Genomic DNA, 16,061 nt, shown 5'->3' on the forward strand with positions numbered 1-16,061 from the left:
TTTGATAAACATATTTTCCAAGCATTCGAAATCTAGAAAAAAGTTCTCTAAGTAATGTTATTGTTTAGAAACAAACGGAGCCTAACTAATTATATTTTATTATTTTAAACTATTTTTTATTCCAAAATATAAATTGTTTGAGTTTTTTATATAGTGATTAAGGAAATAATTAATTTTCTTAAATTATAACAAAATCAAAAATAATTTAACTAAATTACGGTTAATCTTAAAATTAAGGTTAAGTTGTGAAGATTAATTATTATATTTAATATTAATAAGGGTAATACTATAAAAACATATTACATTGCTTTTTAAAATACTCAAAAAAGATTTATATTTTAAGATAAAAGTATTACTCTAAAATCACTTGTATTCAGGAAGGAATATGTTTTATCATTTAATCTCTAAGAATCACTCAAAAATCAAAGGATGGAATAAATTTCCCTATACAAAATACGTGCCTATACAAAATTTCTTGCTTACACAGTTAAAGAATTTTCTTTCTATACAAATATTAAAAACTCAAAATAAGCTAAGAAGATAAGCTCCCACACAAAAAGAAAAGAAAATGGAGTGGAGCTATGACAACTTACTTGCCAGCTTTAGCCTTCTCTTCTTGGCAACTATAGTACTTCTGCTGCTGAATCAGAGAAAAGCCAGACATGGAGCCAATCGGCAACGACCACCAGGGCCAAAGCCTTGGCCGATCTTCGGCAACATACTGCATCTTGGATCTATGCCACATAGGACCTTATACAACCTAAGGTTCAAGTACGGCCCTGTACTTTGGTTAAGCCTCGGTTGCTCCAACACACTCGTTATTCAATCTGCCAAGGCAGCTGAAGAACTGTTCAAGAATCATGACATCACTTTCAGTGACCGGAAAGTTCCAGAATCTTGGACAGCTCATAATTACTATCAGGGTTCGCTTGCTTTTGGCCGATATGGCTCCTACTGGCAATTTCTTCGCCGGACAGTCACGGTTGAGCTTATGACCAGCAAGAAAATCAATGATTCGGCTTTGATTCGCCAAAAGTGCATAGACAAGATGATAGAGTATATTGAGGAGGATGTGGCCACGGCAAATGCAAAAGGAGATTCAGGGGAGGTGGTGGTTGCTCGTTATGTATTTGTAATGGCATTTAATTTGATAGGAAATCTTGTTCTCTCAAAGGATCTTTTGAATGCTCAGTCCAAAGAGGGAACTGAGTTCTTTGATGCCATGGATAAGGTTATGGAGTGGGGTGGGAAGCCAAATATTGCTGATTTTTTTCCGTTTTTGAAAGGTCTAGATCCTCAAAGAGTAAAAAAGAACATGAAGGTAGCTTTAGGAAGAACCATAAATATAGTGGACAAGTTTGTGAAGGAGAGAGTTGAAGAGAAGAAATTAATGAAAGAAAATGTGAAAAGGGACTTATTGGATGCATTATTGGAGTATGAAGGTGATGGCAAAGGACCTGATAAGATCTCAACCCACAATATGCACATAATAATATTGGTAAAACATTTTTCTCTCTTTCTCTCTTAACAGTTTATTCATGTCAATCCAACCAAATCTGTTAGTACTAATCAAATATTAAATTGCTAGCCGTAATGCAAGATGTTAAAAAGATTTAAGACAGATTAATTTTGGAGGCAAAGCTTATATCATAAAGTTAATTAATAAACTATATTTATTTGACCAAGACGCTTTGATCTAGTAATATTAGAGTTTTCGCCTAATTGATTCATAAATGTTGCTGTTTTTTGAACTTATGATTGATCTGTTGCTGTGCAGGAAATATTCTTTGGTGGCACTGAAACTACTAGTGGAACTATTGAATGGGCGATGTCAGAGCTGTTCAGTAACCCAGAATCAATGATGAAAGTCAAAGAAGAGCTGAATCAAGTGATAGGAAAAAGGAAGGTTGAGGAGAGTGACATAGATGAATTGCCATACTTACAAGCAGTAGTCAAAGAAACGATGAGATTGCATCCTGTAATCCCATTGTTAGTTCCAAGAAATACATTACAAGACACAAACTTCATGGGCTATGAAATACCTAAAGACACACAAGTTTTTGTAAATGCATGGAGTATTGGCAGAGACCCAGATGCTTGGGAAGATCCATTGTCTTTCAAGCCTGAAAAATTTATAGGCTCCAATATTGACTACAAAGGCCAAAACTTTGAGTTGTTACCATTTGGATCGGGAAGAAGAATTTGTGTAGGCATACCATTGGCTCACCGCATAGTTCAATTTGCTTTAGCCTCTCTGCTTCACTGTTTTGATTGGAAGCTTGACAGCCATTCTGCTGTAGATACTCTAGACATGAATGAAAGGATGGGATTTACAGTTAGAAAGCTCAAACCAGCAAAAGCAATACCAAAGAAGAAAATTTTCTGAATAAACGATCAATTTCTCTTGTTATTATCAAATAATATTGTCCGATTAAGACTCTAAATTCCAAATAGAGATTATCCTATTTAAGTTGAAATAAATGATTCTCCCTGTACTTGCATTTTTCTTGCAGGCTTATGAATATTGAGATGCATCAATAATATTCGTAGGCTTTAGCTTTATATTCAATATGATATAGTTTTGAATTCGAGATGATTTCCGAAAATTGGAGAGTGAGTTTAAAACAGGAGATAATTTAGGGACTTATAGTTTTAGAATTATAATCTTATTATGTACGTTTGCAATTACACTTTCAATTGCTCTTATGAAATAAAGTATCAAAACTTGGTATGTTTTCACAAAGTAATTTATCTTTGAAAAATATTTTTCATAAAATTTTATTTCTATTATATTTAGTTGCAATATTAAAAATTTATTAAAAATATTAAAATTTATAATTTATAACACACTATAAACACTTATTTAGAATTATATAAATTTTATATTTTAAAAATTTATTATTAAAAAAGAAAAATGCATAAAAATGATAAATTGTGGTTGGTGCTAGTGACATTTGGCAGTAGCCAATAAACAAAATAATGATTGGTGGTGATTGATCGTGGTAAATATTAATGATTAATGGATTAATATAATTGTATTTTTCAGGTTATAATATTAATATTCTAAAAATGTTTTGCTTTTTGAAAAGAAAATGTCATTTTTCTTTAAAATGACTTAATTTTTCTTTAATAAATATATTTTTCGTTGACTAATTCTTTTGAGTAATGCAAACATTAAAAAATTTAGAACAAGTTTTTTAAGTGATTAAATTATTTTTTGCAAACAAATAGAGGCTAAGAAGATAAAGTTTTCTTATCCAAAATACGTAGCAGTGCCAACTACTTACACAGTTAAGGAAACATTAGAAACTCAAGTATAAGCTAAGAAGATAAGCTCCCACGCAAAAAAAAAAAAAAAAAAGGATGGAATGGAGTACCTACTACTACTGAATCAGAGAAAAATAAGACATGGAGCCCACCAACAACAGCCACCATGGCTAAAAGTTTTGCCAATCTCCGGTAACATATTGGATCTCGGATCCATGCCACTGTTGATGCGGACTCGTTGTCAAGGTCCAAGTAGGCTATCGCGCCAAAAACTTATTGGCTCGCTGATACATACTCCGCAAGTGCACGGGTCATATAAATACTATAAAAAAAATATCGTCCCCACATGAATTGATTAATTGATTATTAGAATATTTAGCTTCTGATTATCTAGAACTTCGCGATGTGTTATCCAAATAATAAATAATAAATTTATAAATAAAACTAATAAATAATAGCCAGCAAGCCAAAGTCATCCACAAATACAAATTATTAATAAGTAGAGGTAATCTAGCCATGGAATATCCATTAGCTTAATGCAAATCGCGGACAGTTGATTTAATGGATTATACCTATTCCTGAAGAAGAATTAACTTAAAGTATTTAAGTTTTTCTCTCGAGTTTAAATAGAATGTTAAAATCATGTGACATCTCCTCTCGTAGCATAACGTGATTAAAACTCATTAAGCCGGTATTAATTCTTTTTACCCTCAAATAACTTATCCTATTTCTAGGTCTAAACTTCTAGATTTAATATGTAGGTTCCAACTAACTTGTAAATTTCTCAATCATACAAGTCGGTCTAAAATCATGCGAATATGGATACCAACATATTCACAGGCATTAAGTTTAAACACATTAAATCATGAAAATATAAACATATAAAAATAAATCAAACTATTCTTAGTTTCATTAAACTAACAAATAGTTCCTATAACTAGATTTAGAGATTAACCATATTTTAATAAAATAATTATCAAAAGCAAAAATTGGAATAAGGAGTTAAATAGCATAAGTTACTAAACAAACTACTTACTTTCCTTTTTTTCTTGTTTGCGTGTCTAACGTTCCAAGTCTTTTAAAATTGCTACTCCCTCCATTTTCCTTTCTTCTCTATTTGTCCACTTGGCCAACTTCTTCTTCCTCACTTGTTGGGGCCGAATTGGTTCTCCTTGCTGCCTTTGACTTGCATGTGCAGCAACACTTTGGATTTTTGGGAGCTGAGTTCTTTGTTGTAATATCTTTCTTTATATACTACTCCTCTCTCTTTACGATTGCCGTAAAGTTCCACCATCCAAGCCAAAGAAAGCAATAAAATAATACAAAGAAGAGTGGCCAGCAAGGGTGCCTCGTAGAACTAATTGGCCAGCAGGAAAAGCTACTGTGTAGCTTTGAAACGACCTTCAACGTGGTCGTTTCGTTGGACATTTCGAATGCAGATTTAGGGATGACGTATGCACTATCAAATCAAGCTCTTCTTCTACATATTTTTGCCTAAAATAATAAAAAATAAATTTAGCTCATGATTAATTTAAACAAAGAAGAAATTAGCTAGAAATGAGACTATTTTACTAATTAGACAACTTAAAATGCATTTAAATTATAGAAGATATATATGAAATTGTACATATTTTCCTGTGTTATCAAGTTCCCCCACACTTAAATATTGTTTGTCCTCAAGCAATTAACAAAAAGACACATAGGAGGTAGTTTGAAGATAATAAGAAAAGAATTGAAAATTTTGGATTTTTCAAAGACAACTTAAAGAGGATCAAATGTTAATATCTTTTCAAAGTATTAAGAAGTTGAATTTCCATTGTATGAATCGACTTTTAGGAATGCCCAAATTACTTGTCTAAATCTGTATGCGCAAACCAGGAAATTGCTTTACTTAAATAAGCTATGTATATACTTAGCAAGCTTCTAATGTCTCTAATGAATATTTTGAATTGAATTTTTCCAAGTCCCATAAGCAAAGCTACTATCCCTATCTCCACTAATGTACTGCACACACTCAAGAGATTAAAAGGTCTTTATAAGGGTTGTAACAGGGTTAAGGGTATTGGTTAATTATCAAAGGAAGCAACAAGGTCAACAAACAAAATGAGAGGAATCATTATGAGAAAGATCAAGATACACTAAGGATTTGCATTTTATCTTTGGAAGGAGTTTTTCTTTTTAATTGCTAGCATATCACTCCCACACTTACTTTGAATTGATGAACTTGTTCTTATATTTCCTTGTTCTCACTTCCACACTTACTTCTTTGTATACTTGTTTGTAGATTCTTTTTTTCTTTGAATTTTGATGCTAGCTTTGACTTTGAATTCATTTTGTTTTTCTCTGTTCCTTTTTTTTTTTTTTTTTAATTTTTTTTTTTACTCCCAATGCACCTTTTACTTTCTCATACAATTCCTTCTCATACAGGATAAGATATAGTGTTTGAGGTTAAAGGGCAAAGGTTTAGTGTGGTTAAATGAAAAATAAAAGTCTGAAAATAGACTCAAAGGGGTTAACAAGGGATAATATGAAAAGGGTGGTTAAGGATAAAATAAGCTAAAACAATGAATGCCTAGATCATTTCTCAATCATGTGTACACTAGGATTTCGCCTCAATAGGTTTAGACGATTTGTTCTAGTACTGACAAGACAATTAGAAAATCACATTCATGCATACAAAGCTTACTCTAAGAACTCACAATTTCATTATAATGGAATGATAAACATACATTTTTAGAGAAAGTATTTGTACAAGACTAATCATTAATATCATTATGAACATCCTTTCTCTTAAACTTATCTAAATCATTAACATATTGAAACTCTTAAGCTACTCTTTTTCATCCATCAAAACAATTCTCATTATAATAAAACACATAATCTCTTAAAAATTTGCAAAAAATTTTAATATTTTTTTTTTGTCAAAAGATATATTAAGCAAGTATGAAAACATGTATGAAAATGTTTGTTGTATGGACGTATGTATGAACAAAAAAGATTTGCACACTAACAAAATTAAATTCCCCTGAATATGAATCTCCCCCACACTTGAACTTGGTATTGTCCTCAATGCCAAAAGAAAAATTCAGTTTCAACGAAAAACATCAAGGACAAATATTCAAGAGCATGAAAATTCAAAAGTTTTAAAATATCAACTCAATAATGGATAAGTGTCACGACCCATTTCCAAGGATCGAATCAACACTAGGACCTGGGTGAGCTTAAGGCCTCATAGGTCTGTAGTAAACCTAAATTCATTAAGTTAGTACACTATACATATCATGGCCTCTAGTCAAATCCATATAAGCAAGGTTGTAGGCCCATCCAAATGTTTCACAGTTAACTCCATTTATTCAATTACAGTTAACTCCTCATAGTTGTGTAATACATCATAATGAAATTATTGTATGGGATAGAATTTGTATAACTATCTTATTCAATTATAACCCATTCGGAATACAATTGTGGAACCTCTATATACATCTCTAATGCTCTTCTTTAGATGATGTTCAATTTATGTGTGTCTATGGTTCTTTCTTTACTTCTTAAGACTTGGGAAAAAATAGTAAGGCAGGGGTGAGTGCCTAAACTCAGTGGGTAGGGTTAGATAATCTTCTCACTCCACACAATCACACAAATGGATGTGTAAATCAATTTAGTCTTTCGACTAATTATATGATCATGCAGTCGATCACACAAATGACATAGCAACAGTAATCACAAATAGTAACACCTTCATAGAATCACATCAAGTGGAGATTGGTCAATGGCGTCACCAAAACCCGAGACGAGCAGTCCTCACACATGGCCCGCCCTCTCATCACGTGTGCACCAGGGAGTCGATCCCCATACATCGCAGACCGGTCTCAACCTCACTTGACCAACCCACTCATTTTTTTTATACTCTCTTTTCTTTTCCATACCAACAGGAGGCCACCTTGTGGTTTTCCATATCATATTTCATCAAATGTACACGGGGGCGTCTATCTCCCATACATGGCTAACGGTATCATAGACCGCCCTCACAAACCCAACGGTGACCTACTTCATTCCAATTCCATACAAGCAAAGCATACATGAAGAACATCACAACTAATCAAACCATTTCCAATAGCAACAAATAATGCAACACAAAATAACAATTTACTAAGTAATGCATGCCATCATGCCCTTGGTGCACCACCCATATAGCTCTTCGATAAACAAGTAATGATAACCTAGTTCAATGCATGTGATCATATGACCCAACTCCAAATTACCAATAACCAATTCTAACTCCACTTTGAGGATACAGAAACTAACGACCTAACTTTGGATGTAATCCTTAATTAATGAGGGTTCTTCCCCCCTTAGGGATCCACCTTACTGGTTAGTGATAAAATAACTTTAGAAGTTGTCCATCCACTGCTACTCTATCTTACAAAACAAGCACTTTCTATTCAAGACTTCCTATACATGTTTCATCATACTACAATTCTATAGACCACTACTTCTCATACTAGACTTACAATTGGCTTCCTTAATTCATGATTTGATATATCCCTTAGCGTTACTAATTTTAATATCTAACAATTTGTACTTTATATCACTAGTTTTCTTCAAGATCTTATTTTATCAAAACTTTGAGATCAAACTACCATGTATTTATTTTATTTTATATCTTTTTTTATTATTTTTTCTTTTCCATACCAACAGGAGGCCACCCTTGTGGTTTTCCATATCATATTCCATCAGATGCACACGGGCTGTTGATACCCTCATACATGGCCGACGGTATCATAGACAGCCCTTACAAATCCAACAGCGACACACTTCATTCCAATTCCACACACATGAAGCAAATCACAATTAATCAAATCATTTCCAATAGTAACAAATAATGCAACATAAAAAAACAATTTACTGATTAATAATGCATGTCTAGCATTTAGCCGTATATGCATGGATGCAAATGCAGGTGGATGATGCGAATTATCTAACACTACTCACATTTTCTTATTGTCCTTAACAGGACTTAATTTATTACTGTTCCCTTCTAGCTTTTGTCTTGACGTTCTCGAACTTTATAAGCATCTAGAAGGACAATTTCTAAATAAGAATTCTACTTCCAAAAAAAAAAAAAAAAACTTAATTCTCATTCGTTAGCTAATTATAATCATTATAGCTGCTTACCTTTACTTATTAACTACATAGTACAACTCCTTTATTTATTTATTTGTTTCTTTGTTTATTTATTATTCTAATTGACACTTTAATAAAGCATAAGGTTCTTTTAGTAACTAATGTTCTATATCACTAATAATAATAATAATAATAATAATAATAATAAAGAGAATACTAATAATGTTAATAGTATAATAGTAATGCTAGAATGGTAAGTATATTAATAGTTTTAATAGTTACTCTTATTAACCATGCAACAGACCTAATTCTTTAATAATCCCTTTCTGTCGAAAATCTGGCAACATTTTCTTTATAAATTGGGCTATCCATATTTTATACATCACAAATATCAACACCATACACACAGCCCATCCATCGGGTAAAAAAATCCAATCTAAAGCCCATCCTCCATCATTATAACATCATCTACCATATTCAACTGTAATAACGACATATAAATATATTTCTTATCATTTGTCAATTCAAGTTTATAAGTGTTATCATTTAAGGATATTCATTTCTAACACAATCCATTACAGAGTTCACACTTAAATGTATCAAATAGCTATCATTCAAAATAGCTATCAAGTAGTTATCCATATAGTAATAACAATATTCATAAAAATTCCAATTTATCTTTTACGTTTCGATTCATAACAATTATTTTAAATGACTTATATTCTTAATTTTCAGAATTAAGTATATTCATCTATCGAGGTTCCCTAACAAAAATCATATCTAATTAACTATTTAATCAAAATCAACTTAATCAACTAATAGTTTTAAATTTGGAATTTATATTGAAAATGAGAAACTAAGTCTTAGAGTGTACCAATCAAAAATCGGACTACGATTTCATGATTAGCGAGAGGGGAAAATGATTCTGCCTTCTGGGGGTCTCACCAGAGACTCACCGGCTGGTCAGCGGATCTTCGCCGCCGGCCACAGTACACAATGGCCGGAAAATCGAGCCCGCCCAGAATTTAAGAACGACCATACCATCTGACTCGAAATTCACTAAGGAGTCCATTTCCGGCGTTATTTTGGTGAGGCCAGTCCTTTAGTTGGCCGGAACGAGCTCGACAAGAGCTTTAAGCTGCCATTCATGGCGATTTCACAAATCGGCCATGAACCTCAAGATTGTTAGAGGCAAAACACTCGCATGGGGGAGAGAAGTCAACCGAAGGCTTCCTTGAAGACTGTCTTCATCGGTAACGGCAGGAATCACCAGAAAACGTGACGCCACAGTGTCGAAATATCCTAGACACGATTTCTCTCATCGATGCCTCCGATCACATAATCCGAGGCTACAACTGAGTTCCTCTCGCCGAGAAGACGAACTTAGAGTGCTATATCACCGGTATGCATGTCTGTTTTGTCGGAAAACAACGAGAGAATTGGGGGAAGACGCCGATCGTGCGAAGTAGAGAGGAAAGAAATGAGTTTCTCTCTCCTAATGCAATGGTCTGATCCTGATTCGATTCAAACCGAATGGGTTTGGTTCAATTTAATATCTAGAAGGTTGCATTTGGGTTTTACTCTGATTCACTCCTGATTTAAGTGGTTTTTGGTTTGATTTTTATTTCAGCCGATTTCCCTTAGCAAAATATAAATACTATAACGTTGTTTGAATTTTCTATTTTTAATTTAATTCAGGATCTTTTGAAAATGAAAAATCTAGTCATTTCAATAGGGGTAAGCAATTTGGTAAGAGGCTCAAAAGTATAGAATTGTACTCCCCTTTCTAGGTGTGATTCCAAAAGATGCTGGAGTTGCTTACTTTCATGCATCAAACCTAACACTCAGGATCTATAAAATAATCAACAAAAAGCATGAGAAGGATTTTATGCACACATTAAAAAAGAGAAGTATCACTAGTTATATAAAATTTTAAAAAAAAAGTTAAAGGAAGTAATTAGGATGCTTCCCAATAATTTATAATTTTAGGTCCTTGGCTTGACCTTAAATTGGAGAAGTGCTCGTCAAAAAGTTGCTTTCGCACATAACAGGTGTCATATAACACTATAAATAGGCCATGGTTAACAATGCCCTCAATATTGGCAAGATTTGACATGATGTTGCTTGTCTCTTCAACAACATATGGCTTTGGATTATAGGCTTTGGAGAAGAATCATTTTTGCTCTTGGAGGACATAATGGGGAGCAAGTGGTGTCGAAGGATAAAAGGGTTCTTTGGGTGTTGAGTTCATAAACACCATTAATGGACCTAAATTAATGATTTCAAGTATCTTCTTATTTGCCTATACTTCCCTTGACTCTCGTTCATGGAGGCACTCCTTGAATGACTCTTCTAATTGCTCTTCTTCCTCATCGCTGTCATCTAGAAATATATTGGGTTAACGAAAGCGTGTTTAACTTGACTTTAAAAGAGTCATCTTTTTCAAGTTTGGACTCGATCTGTTCTATAGGATATATTCCTATGAAGCTTCGCCAAAATATGACTCGGTTTCCAAATTTTTCAAATTTGTGGCATTTTGAGCGATTTTGGCTTCTAGCTCTAAGAGACATTTAGTATTTGATTTGTCATAAACTCAAGTTGTTGAAGAATTTTACCAGAGTTATCCATAGTTTGAGTTTGTGAAATCAAAAACTCCTCAAAATAAGTTGAAGTCTGTCCTCATTCCCAACTTGTATATTCAAAACATTATCTTTCTCAATCGGTTGGTTGGTAAAGGTTTCCAATAGAGATTTTATCCCATCATATTTTGACTCCTCTATTTCTTGATGCACAAATGGATTATTCATACTAATAGAGTGGGAGACATGGGGTGGGTATTGGTTATTCCAACTCTGTAGTGAAGGATCCCAATGCCTATAGTAGTCAAAATGTGCCATTTCATTTAACCAATATATTGCATCCTCATGATTCATGTGTATAATATGACCACCTATTGTCTAAGCTCCATTATCTACCTAACTTCTTGTTATCTCATCTAATTCATTATAAAAGTAGAGTATGAGAAATTCATTTGAACGTCTATGATGAGAAAACCTCTCTACTAATTCATTAAATCTTCCCCAAGCAGCGTAGAATGGCTCCGAGTGTTATTGAAAGAAATTTTATAAAGACCTCTTGACGATACATCTTCGAGTATCTCACAAGGTTAACAAAAAAAAAAAAAAAAACAAGAAAATAACAAAAAAAAAAAAAAGACAAAAGAAACTATAAAAATAAAGAGAAGGAAAACACAACAAATTAAAGCACAAATAAAACGAAAAGAATAAAAATATTTCAAGATTAATCTACCAAAAATCGTCTAATATCAACAAAAGATGTCAGTCCCCGACAACAACGCCAAAAACTTGTTGGCTCGCTAATGCGTATTTCGCAAGTGCATGGGTTGCACAAGTAGTATAGAAAAGTTATCGTCTCCACAGGGATTGGGTTGTTGATTATTAGACTATTTAGTTTCTAATTATCTAGAATTTCGTGATGTCTTATCCAAATAATAAATAAATAAATTTATAAATAAAACAACTAATAAATAATAACTAACAAGCCAAAATCATCCACAAATTCAAATTATTAATAAGTAGAGGTAATGTAGCCATGGGATATCTATTAGCTTAATGCGAACCGCGAATAGTTGATTTAATAGATTATGCTTGTTCCTGAAAGAGAATTAACCTAAAGTGTCCAAGTTCCTCTTTCGAGTTTAAATAGAATGTTAAAATCATGTGACATCTACTCTGTCAACATAACGTGATTAAACTCATTAAGCAGGTATTAATTCTTTTTAGCCTATCTCTAGGTCTAAAATTCTAGGTTTAATATGTGGGTTTCGACTAACTTGTCAATTTTTCAATCATACAAATCGGTCTAAAATCATGTGAATATGGTATTGACATATCGACAGGCATTAAGCTTAAACATATTAAATTAGAAAAATATGGACAATTATTAGAACTAATTGTAATTTATAACAAAAAAGTTAATTAGTGTATGTATAACAAAAAAGGGTTCTAATTAGTGTATTTAGAACAAAAGTGGTGTGTAATTTATAAGCTACAAATTAGAAGTCATAACAATATTATTTAAGTTAAATTAATTATAAGAATAATTTTGTTAGAAAACACTTTAAAAATAGTAGAAATAATTTTAATGAAACCATATTTATTTAATAACTGCTTTATTAATTGATTGAGGTTAACTTATAGTATGTTATGCCTCAAATAAGTTGGGAATTATTAATAATGAAGTAAAATCATAAATTTTGAATCGACTACAATAAATTAATTAATGAGAAAAATATATTTAAAGAGAAAAATTTATAAAAAACACTTGGACTTTCTATGGCAATGAAATAAATTATAAGAATTATAAGAAGTAAATATACAAAAGATAAGTAAGTTTATGCATTGACTTTGAAATTGATTATTTTGATATTACTTTATGTGTGGATTTGTATTTTCATTTGAGTAGAAATGATACAAATGTGATGAGTTTGAATTAGAGGCCTACTAGTGACCATGTTTCACTTTGGAGAATATTGTTGGATAATATAGAAGAGTTTATATTATGTTTTTGGCTTGAGATTTGATTATTTTATGCTGAAGTACTGCTAAAATTTTTTTAAAAAACCTTAAGGAACCGTGCACTTATTGATATTATATATTAAGTTTACATATAAATAATTAACCTTAGTTACACGTTCAGTGTATTTCTCATCCGTATGGAAGAGAATACCTAAATTGTCCAAGTTGGACAGTTTGAAAATGTTTGTTGGTAGTCGGAGAATTAAACGACAATCTTATATATATGCATTTATTTGTAATTTATGTTTTTTGTAATCTTATACATATGCACTTTCTCTTTGCAAATTCATAAAACATCATTTCTTGTAATATAATAAATTTATAAACATGTGTTATAACTTTAATTTGTTTAACATGAAAGATGCATAGATTTCATAAGATATTTCTTAACCATAAAATTGATTTTCTTAATCTGTATGAAAATAGAAAATGAATTATCTTTTTGGAACGAAAGGAGTATAATTTAATTATTAAAATCAAAATAATGTGATATTAAATAAAAAAATAATTCTCCAGTAAAAAAAATAAAATAAAGTAGTTTTGTGATGTTTTATATCCAAATATTAAGTTAAAATAATTTTTACTTTGAAGTTACTTAAAAATAAATAACGCGGTTTTGGGCCTAAACTAATTAAGCCTTTTGATTTAATGCTAGTTGTTTTGAATTAGGGTTACATTAATTTTTAATTTTTAATTTTTTTGCAGTGAATGCTTGTTAATTATTGTTTCTAATATCATCACAGATCGGGAGCAGCTACAAGTTTTATTGTTCGTTATTTTTTCTCTTTCTCTTTCTTTGGCTAGATAAGTTTCTTTTTTTTATTTTATTTTATTGCAGAAACATCATGTTCAAGAAAAAAAAAATAGAAAAGAAAAAGTAAACTGATTCGTCAATGGAATTTCAGAGAAAATGGAGAAGGTGGTTCCAAAAAATCCACCATGCGTGACTGCATTATAAATTTGGATTATATTTTTTAATTAATTGTAGCTTTTTATCTTTTATTATATTCTTTTAAGTTGTAGACTTAAGTTATAGAATTTGTACATTATTTCTTGTTCACGCAATTCAACGTAAATAAATTGTTTTCAGTATATGAATGCAATTTAATTTGTTTTTATTTCTATTTATTTGAGTATTCATTTAAAGTTTATCATAGTAAGTAATAAATATTTTCACAATTAATTATATCAACAAAATAATTTATCATTTTTATTTGACACCAAATAAAGTTTAGATACAATAAAATTTATTTTCTAGTGCTGCAATTAAAAACTTATTAAGACAAGCTTCTTGTAACAAATTTGATGACAAACTAAATATGATTATAATATTATTTAAAATTATTTCTAATTAAATTTAATTCAAACTTATGAAAATAAAAATTCGGGTTATTTCATCATCATACCATAAATAATATATTATTTTTTAATAAGTTATCTACATTAATTATATAACTTTTTTAAATGAGCTAAATCCAATTAATATAAATTATAAATATTTTAATAATGATTATTTTTTGTAATATATTAATTAATATTAATAATATTTTTATATCATAAATATGAATGTATTGTCGTATCATTCAAACTTTTTCTTTGATGATATATCGTGTCTAGAAATATTTTAAAGCTACAGTAACAGAGATTTGAAATGTTATTTTCATCTTCATTCAAATAGGTGTTCATTAATTAAATTGACTATCTGAAAACAATTCAGTGAAATTTTCAAATTAAAATTTAATTTTACTTAACATTAAACTATCCTAAATTGGGACAAGTAGATTATCTTCTTAATTTTAAAAAAATAAATAAAAAAGTAGAAGAGTTAAATTTAGATGAAAGAAAATACTAAATAAATAATTTTCATTTCAATTTTATAAAAAATAGAATTAATTTATATTGATAGAGTTGGTTCATATTAATTTTTAAGGGATAATTATACCTTCAATATTTAAACTTTTACTTTTTTTTCAATTTTATTGTCTCCACATTGAATATCTTAATTTATAAAATTTTACAATTTTGTATCTCTAGATGATGTGGCTAGCCGGAAAACTATTATACACATATGAAGCCCAATTTTTATTATGTGGTAGCTTGCTTGGCGAAACGCCAAATAAGTGTTAATGATATAGAAATAATGAAAAATCTCCATTATAACTTTCAATTACTGTTTTGTAATAATATCCTTCTCTTTCTTCTACACCCACAAACTACACTTATTGATTTCTATGTCTTGATTTTTTTTTTCATGAATAGACAACTAGATCATGTATATGAAAAACTTTTTTTGATAATATTGAATATTATTTTTGTTGCAATTTATAATTATTTTTTCTGTGTTTAGAATTATCACTCTAACAACGTACCTAAAACCATAGTTCTGAAAATCGGATTAGACATATTGATTCAGCTGGTTTAATTGAGAATCGAACCATAGTTTGGCCCGAGTTGAATAATTAAATTGGGAGGTGACAAAATCGGATAGGAATCGGAAAGAACCGGTAAAAATCAGATAAAAATCATCGAACTGGACGGTCACGGTTCGATTCAAAATCAAAAACGCACAATCCAAAGCCATCGTTGAAGACACAAACTCAATGGGTTCTTCAAGCTCTTTGAACCATGAAACCATCTGTGCACTAAAATTACTGAAATCACCAAAGACTATCAAACTATATCAATTTCTCGAGCCAATCTCTTGATTACAAAGAACTATAATTACAATAATTTTTTGGGATTCAAGAAATTAACAAAAGATGGAGAACCTACAAAAGTAAGATAAGGAAAAGCACCATTAATGGAGGTTCAAGAAAAGCAGATTTTTTTTGTGGGTTCAAAAAAATTTATCAATTAATTCAAGGAAAAGGAAGAAATAGTAAATACTGCATAAATGAGATCTTCGTGAGAGGAAGATGAGGAAGAAAGCTAGATTTGGAAAGAAGAGCCCAAGAAAGAATTAAAGGAGTGGCAATGGCTGAGATCTGAGATTCTTGAGAAGTAGAAATAGTGAACAAGACACTGTATGAATGGATTCTTTTGTTTTAAACCAGTCTACTTCGTTGACACTAACTA

The 16,061-nt window shown here is 30.8% G+C and overlaps 1 protein-coding gene and 1 long non-coding RNA gene across 2 annotated transcripts; one reads left to right on the forward strand and one right to left on the reverse strand.

Annotated features, from left to right (window-relative positions):
• Positions 1–412: 412 nt before the first annotated feature.
• On the forward strand, positions 413–2,543 carry LOC105629094 (iridoid oxidase). The gene is made up of 2 exons (XM_012210610.4): positions 413–1,498; positions 1,778–2,543. Exons 1-2 carry the CDS (start codon positions 569–571, stop codon positions 2,384–2,386), a joined length of 1,539 nt encoding a protein of 512 aa, XP_012066000.1. The 5' UTR covers positions 413–568; the 3' UTR covers positions 2,387–2,543.
• Positions 2,181–11,148, reverse strand: LOC110008955 (uncharacterized). The gene is made up of 3 exons (XR_002283754.3): positions 9,263–11,148; positions 4,304–4,761; positions 2,181–2,305 (listed from the first exon to the last, which is right to left on the reverse strand). It is a non-coding gene; the product is annotated as an uncharacterized LOC110008955 (long non-coding RNA).
• Between the last annotated feature and the right edge of the window lie 4,913 nt (positions 11,149–16,061).

The sequence above is a fragment of the Jatropha curcas genome, chromosome 2 (assembly GCF_041381405.1).
Source record: "Jatropha curcas cultivar XTBG-Jc1 chromosome 2, XTBG_Jcur_1.0, whole genome shotgun sequence".
NCBI lineage: Eukaryota > Viridiplantae > Streptophyta > Magnoliopsida > Malpighiales > Euphorbiaceae > Jatropha > Jatropha curcas.

Bases quoted from the DNA above. Each gene is read 5' to 3' on its own strand.
- LOC105629094 (XM_012210610.4), top strand. From the start codon at position 569: ATGGAGTGGAGCTATGACAACTTACTTGCCAGCTTTAGCCTTCTCTTC. The intron at 1,499-1,777 runs GTAAAACATTTT...GTTGCTGTGCAG, and splicing joins ATATGCACATAATAATATTG to GAAATATTCTTTGGTGGCAC.